The sequence below is a fragment of the Cantharellus anzutake genome (assembly GCF_015039405.1).
Source record: "Cantharellus anzutake strain C23 chromosome Unknown EI90scaffold_6, whole genome shotgun sequence".
Taxonomy (NCBI): Eukaryota; Fungi; Basidiomycota; class Agaricomycetes; order Cantharellales; family Hydnaceae; genus Cantharellus; species Cantharellus anzutake.
The window spans coordinates 1,705,328-1,722,793 of NW_024066956.1; the positions used below are offsets into that span (position 1 = coordinate 1,705,328).

A 17,466-nucleotide genomic window follows, 5' to 3' on the forward strand; every position below is an offset into this window, starting at 1 on the left:
CTTCTACATCATCATCCACAGCATCCGTGAACTCGCCTTCATGTTCAATGGGACTAGGATCTGGGGCAACACTGTTTGGGCTCCGCGGTGCCATGATTGCTTTGGCAAGGTCTGAGTTGGTCTGTAGAAGATCATCAAGAACGACACGAAGCGGACAGCTTGTCAGGCTGGCATGGGATAGATTGAACTCGCCTGAGCGACACAGCTCAAAGGCCTAAGGATGGGTAAGCACCTGTGTACCATCAGATTGAATCCGATCAACTCACTTTTTGAACCCTGTTTTGCTCGTCTATGACATGGAACGTGTGGGGTAATGTGCTGGGGACACGGTCCCAGAGGACGCTGAGTTTTGCATTGAGTTTGACATCTTGTGAGTCCATTCCACTCTGTAATTGTGAGTAGACTTCTTGAATAGTTGCTGACTGTTGTGATCACTTCACCGTGTGTTTAAGTGGCCGCTGAATCCCAACATCACAGGGTTGCCAGAGACCTGTGCATCCACCAGGAACATAATCGAGTATGATCCATGGGAAATTTTCGTACATCCAAGTACAAAATTCAAGCGAGGTGTGCACTGGCCAAACGTCAAGCTGCCAGATACACTCTTGGAGGGGGTCAAGTGAGTGCCTTTCCTTTTCGTTGTTGAAATAAGGAACCAGGATGTTGACCACAAATGATTTCATTGTTGTCAGGTTAGCCCAATATGTGTCGTTCCCGGAATACTCGAAGAGAAATCTCAACTCCTTTGCTTCCTGAAAACCCAATGCACTTGCGGAAGGTAGACTCGCTGAGGTTTTCCCTCGGAATATGGCTTGGAACGGAAGAAGAACTCCACTAGCTGAGATAGCAACATTAAGTGTGAATGCCCATTTTTCGTCATAGCCAACGGTGGAGATTTGACATGAGCCCTTTAATTCGTATGTTGATGTTGAGCTTTGCTGATATATCACTTGTGTCTGATCAGAGTTAACTCGGAGGGTGTCAGGTATCGCATATTGACGAATGGAATAAGCCTGGCGAAGGAGCGAAGCACGGAGCTTTTGGGCAGCATCTCGTGGAATTTTCTGAGTTGCGTGTGTCGCCTGCCGAAGACTCCAATTCATCTCATCTCTGAGAAACTTGCGGACCCAATTTGTGCTTGCCGCAAATATGCTTCCATCCTTACTGACAACAGATCTAAGGATTTCAGGCCGGCTATGCATGATCTGGGCAAGAATAACCCCACGTATCTGATGCACATCCAGTACCGCACCTGCCTGATGGACACTTTGTAGCATCTGTTTGATTCTTTCTACTGTCTCCGGATGTTTGGCCTGGGATGCTTTGGTAAGTGAAATGTTGTCAAGTTAATAACTAAACACACCAGAATCCCCCTCCTTGTTACAGTCCCACCTGGGCAGTTTTCTCTCGCGACCTTCGTGTCAGAGACGGGATTATTGTCAGAGGCTGGGATATTGTCGGTGTCGGAGATTGTGGCAGAGGTCTGTTGGAGCGCGCACGCGCGGATATGCGGGCGGAAATATGCGGCGCATCCGGAAGCGCTGTTCAAGGTTAGCAGAGTGGGATCGCGGCCTCAGCGACTCAGGTGGAGCGCTGTGCCCTGAGCTTGACGTTTGGGGGAGATCCCGTATTTACAAACTGACACTTACAGCGGACTTCAAACCAGACTTGTGGGCGGAGCGGACCTGTAGGAGGAGCGCAGACTCCGCGAGCACGGACTCAGAGGGGGGAAGCCCCCTTTGCAGAAGGAGGGACTCAGACCAGACAGGGGGGTACTCTAGTTGATTTCAGACTGGGGTCCCCGAAAGTATTTACAAGGTATATAAATAGGCAAGAGGGAATATAGAAAGGCCGGTCAGTCCGGCGCGGTCCGGCGCGGAGATAAGCGGGAATTGTCAAACTAAATAAGGACAAGAGCCCGGGAACTGGAAAGGAGGAACAGATCACTAAACAATAAGTGGCAAGGGTTATTGATGAATAACTGAATGAGATCAATAACCTAGTGCCAATAAAGAGGGGATCAAATGCCGATATTGGCAGGGAAGCAAACAATAAATGGCACTCGGCAAGGAATGAATGATAAGCTGCCAAGTGACAAATGGCCAGAGGAAAAGCGGAGGTCAGCGCGCGGCACCGATACAAGTCCGCAAATAAGCGGGGTTGGTGCGGTGCCGACACAAGTCCGCGAACAGAAGTTGATCTGCCAGCACTGTCACACAAGGACAGCATGAAGGCCAACAGAGGTACAGAGGGGAGTGGGAGTGTTGACCTGACCAGAGGTGTCAAGGGCAACCAGAAGTGGCCAGAAGGTGCAGAGATGGGCAGAGGGTGCGGAGTGGGCAGAGGGTGCGGAGTGGACGGAAGCGGGGCATGGCTGTGACCACATAGCGGGAAGTGATGAGTGTGGTTCAGATGGAGACAAGGCAGGTGTGACTGAATGCCGGGAGCGCCAAGGGCTCAGGAACTGGAGGTAAGGTTGGAATACCGGCAGGGTCTAGGTTCTGATTCTTGGCCAAGTCTCACGCAGTAAGGCAGGGGGCCAGGCATGGGGTTGGGGGCTGGTTAGGATGGGTTTCGGGTTGGCGGATTCGCCTATCGGCATTGGTTCGCCGCTGACGGAGCCCCGGGATTTGTCGGTCATGACACTTCGCTAGTGTCGCTGCAGACCAACATGGCTGTGACCCTGTTCGATCAATCCATTTCCCAACCACATCAGCACACAGCGACTGGAACAACTGCTGACTTCGTGCTTGACAACCCCTTACTATCTCAGTTGGACTCATCTTCCAGCCCACTGTGTCTGTGACGTCTTTTATTATTGTCCAAAAGATCGGTTGGAACCAGTTTGTAGTTTTCGCATGTGTTCTTATTACTTTTTGGGGAGGCTTGGTACTGACTGGATGATGGTTCCTTTTTTGGCGTTTTCGCTCCATCATCCACTCCTCAATGCGGCGCTTTGGTTGCGAGATCTCCGCAACTGGGAGTGCCTGTTAGGTACGGGTCAGCAAACGGGGACGACTGGCGGGACAAGGCTCTGGGGTTGGGCTTCGGCCTCAGCGACTCCAAGAGAGCGCTGTGCCCACCTACTGTCTCAGTGCCCACATTTCGAAGTGGCTTGGGCTGCCTTGTTAGGGGGGACAAACCATGTCGATATTCAGACTAAAGTTATAATAATGTAATATACATATATAATAGTAAGAAACTGAATGGGTCAGGTGACAAAATGAAACAGAATAAGGGCCGGCATCTGGGTCAGAATGCATGGTCGTGACAGTGCCATCGGTTTCAAGACAACAATGGGTGACACTGTCACCTCGCCTTCACAGGTATGGCTCCCATGTTTGATGTGCTACATATAACATCGCTGATCAGGAAGTGTTCCCACCTGTGCATCATCTGCGTACCTCATCATCTTTATTTGCCACTGGCTTCTGAGATGCTCGGTGGCGGCATTGTCGCTCTTTGGCTGACTTACGGGCCTGCTCTACTTTTCTGATGGCAGCTCTCCTCACCGAAAGACGGAGTTCTTCCTGTCTTTCTGTCATCCTCTCATACTCTGCAGCCAACTGGGCTTGGTATTCTTCATGGCTTGTGGGGCTAAAGAAGTGAAGCAATCCACGGCCTTTGTCCTCCTCTTTAATGGTGAGATCCAGCCGCTTCCGTTCTCGTTCTGATGTGCTTGTGTAAGGTACTTCTTCTGAGCGATTCAGTGCAGCAGCTGCCACTGGTGCGGGGGGAGACATGGGAGCGGGGGGAGACATGGGTGCTGCAGGAAGGGTGGGTTTGGTATGTACATGTTGCATATGACAGTCAAGGATTGATTCTAGGAATTCTGCACGTAGGGCCAGTGCTCCATTGCCAGTCTGGAGTGAGTGTTTTTCGGGGAGAAGGCGATGCATTAGAGCATTGAGAGTGAAGAGGCCACATGATGAGGAGTCTGTTTGGTAAGCTATCAGGAGCCACGCAATCTGGAATGGGGCTGTGGACTGATTTGACTTGGAATAGGATACATCAAGCCACCATTGGAGGATCTTGGTAGCTGCTTGAGTGGTGTGTGAGTGTTGATTTCCACCCACTGGCCAACATAGGGAGTCGGCAAGGTAAATAGTGGATTCAGCAGTAGAAATGATGAATGCTATCCAATGGTTGTCGTTGACATTCATTATTCCACCAAATAGGGTTATAGAACCAGATGCAAGCTCAGACCCCAATAGATGGAGGGTGATACAGGTGCGGTCATGTTTGTATCTTTCTAGTCCGTCCTTCTGAGTCACACAACCAGTTAGGTACTGGATCTCAAGTGGGCTCAATAGCCGTGCCTTCACACCTCCATTCCCCAGATCGTCACGTAGAAGTTCGATATGGTACATAATGTCGGTTGTAGTAAGGCAGGACATGGAAAGGTGACGCATCTAACGGAATAACTGCTTGCTCTAATGCTAAAGCTCAGTCTCAAGCTAATGCGCGAGAACTGAGGGAAAAAGGAAACTAATCCAAATGAATGAATATAGTTTGTGGACTTCGCAGATAAGTCCGAAGTGACCAAAATAAGTAAGAAGAAAAGGTGTTGTGACCAAGTAGTCACGCTACTGCGGGAATGTGGCTGTCCGGGCGAGTTCCTCGCTCGGGTGTGGGAATGTGGCTGTACGAAAACTCGTCCGGCCTCCCATAGCACACGGTTCTTCCAACAGCATCAAGCCTCCAATTGAACTGAACACTGATTTTGAGAAACCCAGGACTTTACTGTTCCAGGGGCATGAGAGGAGTCGCCTTTGCGCTGCTGTAATAGCACTGTGGTGTGCTGGGTGGTGGCATACTATCTCCTTGACGTGTGCCACTACATCTCTCCATACCTGCTGCAGGTCACATAGTCGTAGCAAGGCCTCCCAGATATGGAGAATGGTGATGGGGAAATAATATGAGCCAACATGAACCGAACAGGCTGGGTTGTCATCATTGGGGTTGTGCTCGGAGATGAGGTTTTTTATTGAGTGGTAGGTTGGACAATCTATGGTGTGGAGATCATTTTCGGACAGTTGATTGACGGAGGGGGGGTGGTGGCTGAGGTGTATGGTTGAACCTTGTAAATTTGTCTGGAGGACTGGAAGTGTAAACTGGATAAATTCGGTGACAGACAAGTTCCCGTCTGGAAAGTAGGATCCAATAAAATCACCTGGGATGTCGCTATATGAGATAGTCTCATCCGTACACAAAGCAATGCGGTGTGCAAGGGTAAAACCATTCATGAGATGATGCACAGATGCTCAGAAATTTTATGGGGGCGGTGTTTTCAAAATTTTAAATTTTAAATTCAAGGTGCCTTCCATTAGTTAACAATTCAATATAAGTACAGTCATTTGCTTCCGAAATGCACACTTTTCATGCTTAGCACCTAGATGAGAATTTCGTATATATAAAAAATAAATAAAAATTATTAAGGGAAAGACCATCATCTTATCTCTGTGCAGGCAAATTTTGGGAAGAAAATATGGAGTTTCCATGGCGTTATAATGAATCTTCCAAGGGGGATGATTTTGAGGCATGACCTCTGAAGTGCACAGGTGTGGAAAAGGCCATTGCCCAAGTTGCTGATCCGTGCTATCATTGCTAATTATTGATCAGGCATATGGAACCACTGTACATGCTGAATTGGGCCCCACATCTTGTTATTGTGCTTCCATGACCCGCTTTCTGTTTTTATATGCTGCACTATGGTTGCTGTGACTTTATGCTGCATGTAGTGCCCATTTCAGATCAAATATGCTCAAAAAAGTATTTATCCACTCCCATTGGCACTTGTTCTCCTGTCCTTCTTCAACAATACCACAAGTGGGGCTCAAGTACACTGTAGCATGGATCAATTGAATTGCTAATTTGCTAAAAATGCATATTTCAGTGTTTCCTGAAATAACCATGAAGCCAATGTAGTTAATATTCAGCATCTGTGAAGGCATTATCTAGTGGAATGTTATGCAAAAAAAATGGAGTGAAACAGCCCAGTTGTTGTTGAGAAATTGCCGGTGTGTACATCAGAGGTGTGTGCATTTCGGAGGCAAATGACTGTAATATAATTTGGACAACTCCGCACCCCTGCTGGTTAGGTGTCACACGTCACAACGAGTGGCCAGTTTGCAGTTTATATCATGTGCCGAGTCATGTGCCCGTCTCAGCCGGTAGTTGGTCGTGTGAGTACAGTATGGCTGACACTGCACTCGCCACATACTCTTTTGCGCTCCGGAATTCAGAGCGTGTTTCTTGCAATTCGGCAATCAACTCCACATGCGTCTTTGACTCATAGCTTGTTCCCTCAGCTAGGTCCCATTGGATGCTTTTCAGTCCTGCAGAATCCCCATATGCCTCCTTTGGAAGTTCAAATGTTGAACGGAGTGGTGATGTTGAAACAATGAATTTGGACGATGACGAGAATGACATGATGTGCTCTAAATCATCGACTGCACACCTTTTTGCCTGGGAATATGCCACTGGTGTCTCAACTACTGTTGGAGATGTCGTTAAGAAGCCTTGGCTTTGGCATGTTGGGGTGTGTATCGATGAGGAATCCTCAGGTCGCTGCCAATGTACAGCATGGATCATAGGATCAAATATTGGCTGATCGTTTGTATTGTCATCGTTGCCTAAGTTGCCGTCCTCACTGTAGTGATCACTCTGACTGCCAAGGTACATCCCGGGTCCTGAGAGCTGTCAAATGGGGAAGGTGTGTCCTCGTGCTGGTACTTCTTGGCCAAGAGTTGACTGTGGAAGTACATAATCTGCTTAACAGGTGATGTAACAGGCAGAGGGAGATCAGCATGGGTTGAGTGTTCAATACTCGGTGCCAGTTGTCGGTGGTGGATTACAGCTGGGTCAAATGGGTAGACACCAGTTATGCAGAAACAAGTCTTGACATGTTCCTCGGTGACAGAGTCCACCCAAGCCAACCCAAACACAGATAGAAATGAGGTTTTGTTCAACTTCTTTGGGACATTCTCCTGGTTATAAATATCACGGTGTTTGGTGAAGGATCTTTTGAGAAGGGCGAAAATCACAACATCAAGTCCTTGAAGCACATGAGTCATATGAGCAGGATAACAAATCACAACAATTTTGTGCTTGCGTGTGTATGAGATGAAGTCAAGGCTGTAATGGGAGTTGTGCCCATCAACAACAAGGAGACGGTAATGGTCTGTTGCCTTCTCCTCTGTATTTTCATTGAATGTTTGGAGCCAGTCCATTCCAATCTCATGGTCTGTCCAGCCCTTGTCAGAAACAGCAACCCTGCCAAAAGTGAGCTTAGGTTGAATTGTGAACATCAAGACTTATGTGCATTTCAATGGGTTGTTCCGCAACCATTTTGAATTTATGTTTTGTCCTTTGAAGATCATGACTGGTGGCACATAGGAGCCATCAGCACAGACTGTCACAATGACACTAACATTCTCGCGGTTGCCATCACGTTGGACATGTGCCTGTTTTGTCATTTTGTGTGCAATCACTTTGATCTTTTCCCCAGTACCAAATGGGAACCCGCTTTCATCCATCCCATATATGTTCTCAGGCAAGAAGTTGAACTCCTTGTATTGAGCATACAGGAGCTGAAACCAATGTTCTAAGGTAGTGGGGTTGACAGCACCACTGCGAATATTCTCAAGGTTTGAGCTCCATTTCGAATTGAGTCGGTCCTTGTTACGGATCAAAAAATTGTCAATCCAGTTCTTGCCCAGTGTTTGGAGATCAGGATGTCGGACTCGGGCAATTTCTAGTGCATACTCCACAGCTCCACCATGTGCTAAGGGGAAGCCACAGTCTGACATGAGGAGTAAAAAGTCAACAAGAGTATCATTTTCAGCCTGATTTAGCCATGATTTGGCCACAGCTGCTGCTCTATGACTATGTCCACCATTGAGCCTCCTTAGAAATGTAGTATAGGCTACCCCATAATCCAATGCATATTCTTTTGCACAGACTGGCTTCCGGCCTTCCTGCTTGGCGTGCGCTAGTCCAGAATGGTATGATGTGAGAGCTTGCAGCATATGCAGCTCTGCTGCTTGAGCCACCTTTTGCTTTTGCAACCTCAGGGAATCTGCATGCCTAGCCATAGAGGAAGTCAGGTAGAAATTGGCAAGCAGCAGGCGCAAAAAGGGATGACTTAATGAAATGAAGCGTGGATGTAAACCTGCCCAAAATGAGTGCGCATTTTGTCAGAGACCAGATTCGAGATGAGGGAGTGTCTCCGTAGCAGAGGGCTTTGGCCTCAGCGACTTCTGCCAAGAGCGCTGTGCCTAGTGACACGTCCGTGCCCTAACTTACTGACTGGCAATCAGAACCGAAGGGGGGGGGTAACTCTAGTTGATTTTACTACTGGGGTGTAACCTATGTACAAGTGGGATATATATATGGTTACAGCGGAGACGGTTCCGCAATTGGCGGAGCCGAACGGAGCGGAGCTAACGGGGTTTAGACATTAGCCGACTGAATATTACCGACAAGTCGGTTCGCAGGGTTAGCGGAAAGGCAGGCGATAACCCAGAAACGGAAAGGAGGGATAGGCCTGAAGGTGGGCTCTGCAGGGCAGGCGAGTGTATTGCCCAGCGGAGGCAGGGGTGCGCTAGCGGATGTCGGAGCTGTCCGGAAGTCTTCGGGGCTCCGTACTTAGGGAGGCGTAGGTAATAAATTGAAATGAGGGGGTGGTGACCATCGAGGGGTACCGAGAGGATTGCGGAATACGGGGGCTCCGAGGTTAGTGAGGGAGGAGCGGAGTTAGACCGGAGGGATCGGAGGAACCGGAAGTCGATGGCCGGGGATGGATATGACACATTTCATCAAAACAAACAAACATGAGTGCATGTGACACTGGCTTTTTAGTCTTGGGTGACATCCCAAGCTCTGGAGTGCACCCATACCACTGTAGCCCCACTCCTGGAAGCATGGGACACATAACTTTCAAGGATATGAGAAGTTAGGTTATTGCCATTTGCAAAATTCGAGGCAAACTCCGAAATTCAAAATTCCGCAAAATCTTTCACGTCACTGCTCACTCAAAACTCGACCGATTTTGGCGATTTGACATGCATTGGAAAGTGTCCAAGTAGTGCTTCATGATTGTTCGGATGGCGCAGCAATATGAGAAGTTTTTTTTCTTGCCGATTTGCACATGAACAGTGGAATAGTATCGTGATTTGAGTGCAATGTTGTGTGCGCATGTCCTTTATTTAGCACTTTCTGAACATCACAACATTAATATTAGATTATGGAGGCAATGGACATGACATTGGCACTGGGGATGAGTCTGAAGTACAGCCACCAAAATGCGCGACAAATTGGTAAATCATCTGAGTTCGGATTCTCACAACTGTACAGTTCCGCCTCTCTTCTTACTCCCATCTACATGTCCACATGGTCACAACAAGAGGAATGCGATGGGCAGTGGATGTGCCACCACCAAGCGAATCTGATCCCACCGCCACTCACGCAGTAGTGACTGTGGCTAAGCCCATGGTGAATCAGAAACAACGTGGTAGGCGTCGAAAAGAAATGCCACCGCCTGAGATCGTCAACCCCCTTCCTGTGGGCCTGGTGGTTGAGGAACCAAGTGAGCCCCAGGTTGTTTCCTCGGTTCCTGCCCTTGTTTCCCCCATTCTCGCCCCCATTTCTCCTATTCTCGCCTCTGCCGCTGACCCTCCCGTCGTGAGGAAGACCAGAAAGCCGCGCACTAAAGCCAAAGCAATTGAGGCTGACCAAACAGAGCAGATCGGCATTCCAGAGTACACATTTGCGGTTGCAAATGCGCGAATAATTCAAGAAATGCCTAAGGCACCCAGCAGTCCTGCCACTTTGGGCGCAGTTAACCCAAAAGAAGTTATAAATGTCAAGCACGAGAACAAAAAGCTGCAAGTTGCAGCGAAAGTTTCTGCAGTCATTCCTGACTCCGACTATGCGATGATGAGTGAACTTGAAGATCTATCTAGTGATGAATCTGAGATCACTGGTGCGCTGGGCGCAGACGATGCTCCGGCGCTAGTCCAAGAGGAGGCAGTTGAAGGTGAGTGCCAATTCTCATTCCTCACCCCGCTGAGACTGGTGTCATTCATGTTTACCTACTCCTATAGACTACATTATAGACTTCGAAGTTGAGACTGACGATGTCGTCAAACTTCTTCGACTACCCATATCTATGTCATGGTGGACATTCCAGGATCAGATTGCCGAGACAATGGGCTGCCATGAGACCCGGCTACGCTTGGGCTATAGGCTCAGCACTGCAAGAGCGGGAGAGAAGGCACACAGCCTCGAGACACTGGACGAGTATTCCGAAATGCAACAAGAAATAGTCTCAGAACGTGAGAAACGGGTGGTCCTCCAGAAAAAGGCGTCCAAGATGAAGCCTCCGAAGGCGTTGAAAGTGTTGATTAAGGACAGGCGAAATAAGGCTGAAAAAAAGGTGTGAGAGTAGATAGATGTTCAAGAATCTCATGCAACGCTAATGCTAACAAATTTGTAAGACCATCGCGAAACCAAAAACCGCCTCAAAAACTTCTTGTGCTAAGCTCAACAATAGTGCCGATCCAGACTTGGTCGAGTCCACATCGGCAACGTATATGCGGCAACTCACAAACAAATATGGCAACTGTAATCAACATGGAGGGGAATCCTGTTTTGTCCGGCCTGATGGGACTCATCGGCACTTGACCATTGCAGAGCTCACTTTGTGGGCAATTTCCATCATAAGTCTGATATTGGTTTGCTTGCTATGTAAAACTTATGAATACATAGGAATTGCACTGTGCAACCCTCTCAGTTCCTCCTGACTCGCTCAAACTTTCAAGTGAGAATGATACTCGTCTGCCCAAACCCAGCAAGTCTAAACAAACACCTGGTGCGACATCCGGTTATCCTCCACCACCAATTCCAGGTGCCATGTGGCCATATCCCACAGGATTTGCGCCGTTCAATACCACCGTGCCTCAGGCATATGCAAGTCACGACGCAGGTGTAAATCCCGGTGCAATTCCAATCCGTCAGTTCGCATTTTAGGATGATCTCATGTGTTGCTCACTGTTGCTTCTGTTTATAGCGCTAAATTTACGCTACATGTCAATTGAAAGACTCCTTGAAGTGCTTGATGAAGAAGAACTGCCGCCAAAATCTCACCTCGCGATGAAGTACAAAGAGCAGTTTGCATCACACGGCTTTCGCACCATCTACAATTTGACTGATACCGATTATCTCAGCCCCAAAGTACTCAGTGAACTCCTTGAGCCTAAACCCCCCTTTGCGACCTGTGTACGCATTATAAGGCGTGCGAAGGATGAAGTACAACACACTCAAGATGCTTATTTGTCTGGCGATAGGTCGGTTCTCATCTAGTACTTGGTTTACAACCGCTTCACACCCTCGGTTCCCCATTCACACTCTTTTCCCGTGCAAATATATACCTTTCATGTAAATACCTTGCATTTCTCATTTAGTTCGTGCTCCCCAGGTGGCGGATGATGTTTAGTAATTATGACCGATCACGTGTTACAAGCCTTGCCTGCGCACTGTCACAAGCAAGGGGACATCGGAGCCACAACTCCACACCACCTCAGCCATCATCCTCCATTTCACATCATGTATCACACAGGCCCTGATGGGATGGGCGATAGCCTTCATGGCCGTGAGTTCGGAGGTGCCACACAGGCGGGTTCATCAATAGCTCATGCCCGCTCATGCTCCATAGCATCGACCAGCTCCCGTCACCACTTGAAAGGCTACCAGACCCCGTCCTCTTCATCGCTAAACCTAACTAGCCATTTTATGTTGCGAAACCGGTCTCATACCCCAGATCCTCTTCCCTTAGCCACGTCACCCACCTTGTCGACGTTTTCAAGTCCGTCTCACATGGCGGTTAGCTTTGCAACCTCATCCCGCCCGTTGATTACCCCTCCCCCTACGTCTCCGCCTCGCCCTCGTAGGCGTTTGCGCAAGAAGTCGCGTCCACAAGATTTCGACCCCAATGCTGCGAATTCCTATTCTGGCGATTCGTCGGGATTGCGCTCATACACTCCCTTCAGCTGTGTCGATGAAGATCAAGATCAACCGTTATTCGATGATATTCCTGAGGAGCGTGTATCGGGTACCATCACTCCATTACCAGTGCGAATAAAGTCTCCGAGTCCCCGACTGATGTCCAACGATTCCCCTGCTGCTTTTCCGGTTCCAACGCCATCATCTCCACCGACAAAAGCCCCATTGCTTTCCCGTATCAGCTCCGTGAAACGTTGGCGATCGCACGGATCTTCTCAGACCAGCAAAGATTTCGCTGGAGACATTTCTGTCGATTCCGGTACCAGCATCCCTTACCAACCACCTAAAACACCAGAGCCGTCTTTCTCGCGAGCTGTCACCCCAGCGTCGCCTTCAACGAGCCGAAATTGGCTTTTTAGGACTACTCCTAGCCCCAACTCAAAGCCAATGCCAGATCCCGGGCTCCATCTCAGCAACAGCAACAGTGCGTATCCCACATCCCGTTTCAGGAAGCGGAGCTCAACCACTGCCGGTTTCATTCACCTATATGATCTCGAAACTGGCACATGCGTCTACATGAACGGTATCAGCGGCGAAACTGTCTTCGTTACTGCAGAACATGAGGCCACTAACGGTATTATCGGGGTTAATAAGCAGGGCCCGGTGTTGAGTGTGAGCGCTGACGAGCAGACCGTCATCCCTTACATTCTTACCGTTCTGAACAACACCGAGCTGGCGGTCAAATTAGCTAGCCGGGCAAATTTACCTGGTGCTGACGAGCTGTATGTTCAGCAGTATCAGCAGCTTTTCGCCTCCGGCCAATATAGTGAAGCTGCCAAGATTGCGGCCAATTCGCCAAGAGTGAGCGATAATTCGACACTCTTATGTTGTTACGCACTGACGATTGCTCTCAGGGCATTCTTCGTACACCGCAAACCATAGAGCAATTCAAGCAAGTTCCTGTTCAACCAGGCACTCTTTCGCCCATATTTCAGTACTTTGGTATTTTACTCGAGAAAGGCAAGCTTAACAAGCATGAGTCACTTGAATTGGCGCGCCCTGTTCTTGCCCGGGCCGTAAGCAACTGGTTGAGAAATGGCTCAAAGAGAACAAGGTAACAACTCCTCATCCAGCGTGAGCATAGAGGTTGACCACATAAATTGCTCCAGCTTGAATGCACAGAAGAACTTGGCGACATTGTTCGCTTACACAACATGACCCTCGCTCTCTCGGTATATCTTTGCGCCAACGTCCCCAATAAGGTTGTCGCATGCTTCACCGAGACGGGCCAATTCAACAAGATTCTATTGTACACAAAGAAAGTCGGCTACCACCCTGATTATGCGGCGCTTCTTCAGCACATTATGCGAGCGAACCCTGAGAAGGGTGCCGAGTTTGCAGCCCAGCTTGTAAACGATGAGAATGGGCCCCTTGTAGATATCGAACGCGTCATAGACATCTTCATGTCACAGAACCTTATTCAACCCACCATGTCCTTCCTCCTGATGCCCTCAAAGATAATAAACCTGAGCAGGGTCATCTTCAGACTCGTCTCCTTGAGATGAATTTAGTTCATGCTCCCCAGGTGGCAGATGCAATTCTCGGAAATGAGATGCTCAGCCATTACGACGACCACATATTGCCAACTTGTGCGAGAAGGCCGGCTTATTGCAGTGTGTATGCGATTCTCAAAGTTAGACTATTTTTCACTGACCAAGATTCCGCAGGCTCTCGAGCATTACGAGGATCGGATCAATATGCGCGAAAACCTTCAGGTGGTGGTCCAGATCGCAACCAAGTATTCCGACATTCTTGGTCCAGTCAAACTCATCGAGTTATTCGAGTTGTATAAGAGCTTCGAGGGGCTATATTACTACCTTGGCTCGGTCGTAAATCTCAGTCAAGACTCCGAGGTTCACTTCAAGTACATCCAGGCCGCTACTCAGACTGGCCAGATCCGCGAGGTTGAACGAATCTGCTGTGAGAGCAATTACTACAATCCAGAAAAAGTCAAGAATTTCCTCAAGGAGGTGAAACTTTCCGATCAACTCCCGCTTATCATCGTCTGCGATCGCTTCGACTTTGTGCACGATTTTGTTCTTTATCTTTATCAAAATGGATTGGTCAAGTTTATCGAGGTTTATGTTCAGTGCGTCAATGCGGCCCGCATGCCTCAGGTTGTGGGTGGCCTCCTGGACGTTGACTGCGATGAAGCGACTATCAAAAGCCTTCTCACCTCCGTTATCGGGATTTTCCCCATTGATGAGCTCATCGAGGAGGTTGAGAAACGTAATTGCCTTTGAACATTCTACAAAATGTAATTACATTTACGGAACCATGAATGTGCAAGTTCAGGTGTGATACGGAAAATATATTCATGCAAACGGGTGATTGTCGCGATTTTGGCATCATCATTATCAGTGATGCACATATCCTCACGAAGCACCTCATCGCGTTGAGTCAAACCTTTCAGCCAACCAAAGGATGGTTCGATTGGGCTGAAATCAGGGCTGTAAGGTGAAAGATAGACAACTTTTTTGCCACTAATAAAGACTTGTTAGCGTCACTTGTTGAAATAGAAGTAGACATGTATATACCTTGATTCGATCATTGACTTGATGTGTTCCCCTTTGTGAATACGGCAATTGTCCATCACGACAACTGAATTCGGCCCAGGAAAATCGCTCATTTGCGCCAGTAGCCCATTGATGAAATCGGTGAATAGCTCGGCAGTGAATGAGCCTTCCACAATCTTCAGCCAAATAATGCCATCGAGGCATAAAGCTGGCAAGACGGAGTATCTGAGCCTTTGTATGAGATTATTTTCCACAAAAGATGAGAATTATTCATACCTTCGACCCCGAATGAAGTGGCAGCGCTTTGTCGCACGCTCCCCACGGAGAGACCAACCATAATCCCGATATGTAGTACGCTTATCAAATGAACTCTCGTCAATGAAAACTAGCTGCTCTGGCTTATATTGTCCAATTTCGAGTAGAAAATTGGCCCGTTTGACTTCGCTGCGCTCGATTGCCACCTTCGTCATCTGTCACGAAATCATGGTTAATAAATACAAGGGAAATGGGTATAAATAGCCACCTTTTTCCATGTCAATCCAGCATTCTGTAATGCACGCCAAATGGTGGAAAGGGATACATCAAGATCCCGGAACTCACGCAGGTGAGCTTGGAGTTCTTCGAGGTAAAAATCTTTGCGGAATTCCAACAGACCTAACAAGTACTAACCTATGCACTTAGAGAGGCCAGGAATATAGTGATTGGAAAAATACTTACGCTGATATCATTCTCTTCTATGAGGCGTGGCCGACCAGCTTTGGATGGCCCATGTGAAATTCTGAATGCGCCACCATTCGCCTGGCAGTTTTCACGTACACGATACACTGTCCGTAAGCTCACACCAGCTACCAATGCAATCTGTTCAGGATGGACATGGAGTGCCAACATCCTTGCAACAACATTGCCACGTTCCTCAGTGATCCTCTGGACACCTGAAGTCACCAAAACAGTAGGCGCACTTGTAGGTGCACAGGGGACAGTGCCACTCAGAGGATAGTCCATGGTCTAGCGGGTTTGTTCAACAACGGTGGCTTTGCTCTCGTGACTATGATATTAGGAGTTGTCCGAATTATATTACGCTTACACATTGTTATGTTGTTCCCTTTGGCTTTCCAGGAATTAAACCAAGTCATACGCTCTTTGTGTAACCTGGGGCAGGGCTGATTCAGACTTTCAAGACCTCTCAGCACGGAAAACACGAGAAAAAAAATTTTTGTTTAAAAACAATTTGGTTTGCACCTGCTTCATGCGCTACTCGGACGCTTTCCAACGCATGTTGAATCACCAAAATCGGCCCAGTTTTGAGTGAGCAGTGACGCGAAAGATTTTGTGGAATTTTGAATTTCGGAGTTTGCCTCGAATTTTGCAAATGGCAATAATAGTCACCATAACTCATTTATTTCATGTCCGATCTGGCTAATTTTTTGCATAGTCATAGTAGTAGTTATGATGGACAAACATGAAAAGAATGGGGGGATATCATTGCAGAATAAGGATGTTGTGGATGAAAAAACCATTGATGGGTGAAAACCGTTCACGTGTGAATTACTGTATAGGTGGTCTAAATGCGGCAATTGTCTCTCACATATGCATCTGTTGCATGATGACATAGAGACAGAGGTGAGGAGGCTCTAGGCAAGGTTACCAGCCTCTATTAGTATAGAGGCTGGGTGTAAGGAGTGGTCACCCCACCCTTTCTTATTGTTCATTTGTCTCACATTAATTGTTGTTTAATGTTTTCATTTCACGAGACTAATCACAGGGCAACGATCGAACTCGGCCCAGCCAATGCTATGACTTCCCCTGGCTCGATCACCCCGATGTGCCTGTCTCAGCACCACACTTGCCCCTTTGCCGCTTTCATGAGTTGCTGTGCAACCTGACCATTTGATGGACCCAGGGACTGTGCCTCAGTCGTATGCTGGGTTTTCTGGCATGGATGTGCGAAGCGGACCACACCAGTGGAGGTACGTACTGAACTTCACTCATCACGAGAGTGCTCACGACAATTCAGGCCATGCTTATAAAAGGGCTTTCACAGCGCCCCCTTTTCCTTCCTTATTGCCTGAATCTCTTGCGACTCTCGTGGTGAGTACAAGGCCAACTTGCTGCTGTTCTTTCGAACTCACTCTCATGATTTTGCTGCTGCTGCCGCTGCTGCCTCCCTGTTCCCCTTGCTGCATTTCCCCCCTCGACTCATGCATATCCGCTGCTGCAGTCTCACACTAGTTTTTGCTTCTCTCTCTGATTCTTTGAATATCTTACGTTTCACACACATGTCTGAGCATGCCCAGGCACAGGCAACAAGCGGTTCAGCAGATGCCTGACTTTCTCTCTTTGAAGGGCTCGACCTTGAGCGTATCGCAATGGGACCCATTGACCAATTGCTCCTCGACCAGCTTGATAGCCTCAAATCAGAATACTCAAATCGATCTATCGGATTGCATGGGGCTTATTGACAGCTCTGGGATCTCCTCAACCATGCCACCAATCTCAACAGCCAGCAACGAAGCAAACTTGCAGACTGGTACATCGCCCATTTCGACCAATCTGTGCAACTCAGAGAAGAATCAATCATTCGCAGAAGTCAGCACCAAACAACCTCCGAACGTGTCCCATCAGGAGGTATCAACCGTTCCGATGACTGTACCACCAGAGTGCCCGAGCAAGTCAGACGAACCCTCCCAACTGTTGGATCTTGCCGACAATGGGATGATGATGGGGAAGATGAGCGTGGGGGAACTACCAAGCGCCCATGAGAGGTTGATGACAACCATGATGCTCGATATGCCTGGAACTGGGATTACCCAGGAGGTAACCGGCCCTGGGGTGTTAACGACTTACTTAGTAACCAACAGAAAACCCGATGCTTGTGGAACATCTACAA

At 48.2% G+C, this 17,466-nt stretch overlaps 3 protein-coding genes across 3 annotated transcripts; 2 read left to right on the plus strand and 1 right to left on the minus strand.

The window, feature by feature from the left end:
- Positions 1-3,211: 3,211 nt before the first annotated feature.
- On the minus strand, positions 3,212-4,370 carry EI90DRAFT_3012899 (uncharacterized protein; the record flags this gene model as incomplete). Its single annotated transcript, XM_039056605.1, has 2 exons — positions 3,212-3,349; positions 3,405-4,370. The coding sequence occupies 2 exons, from the start codon at positions 4,368-4,370 to the stop codon at positions 3,212-3,214; spliced, it is 1,104 nt and encodes a 367-aa protein (XP_038921606.1).
- Positions 4,371-9,393: 5,023 nt separating this feature from the next.
- On the plus strand, positions 9,394-11,364 carry EI90DRAFT_3117770 (uncharacterized protein; the record flags this gene model as incomplete). The annotated part of the gene is made up of 6 exons (XM_039063024.1): positions 9,394-10,039; positions 10,107-10,438; positions 10,500-10,591; positions 10,696-10,736; positions 10,796-11,014; positions 11,072-11,364. The coding sequence occupies 6 exons, from the start codon at positions 9,394-9,396 to the stop codon at positions 11,362-11,364; spliced, it is 1,623 nt and encodes a 540-aa protein (XP_038921607.1).
- A 243-nt stretch (positions 11,365-11,607) lies between these two features.
- On the plus strand, positions 11,608-14,306 carry EI90DRAFT_3117771 (armadillo-type protein; the record flags this gene model as incomplete). The annotated part of the gene is made up of 6 exons (XM_039063025.1): positions 11,608-11,653; positions 11,717-12,864; positions 12,918-13,079; positions 13,173-13,538; positions 13,596-13,676; positions 13,731-14,306. The coding sequence occupies 6 exons, from the start codon at positions 11,608-11,610 to the stop codon at positions 14,304-14,306; spliced, it is 2,379 nt and encodes a 792-aa protein (XP_038921608.1).
- Positions 14,307-17,466: the final 3,160 nt, after the last annotated feature.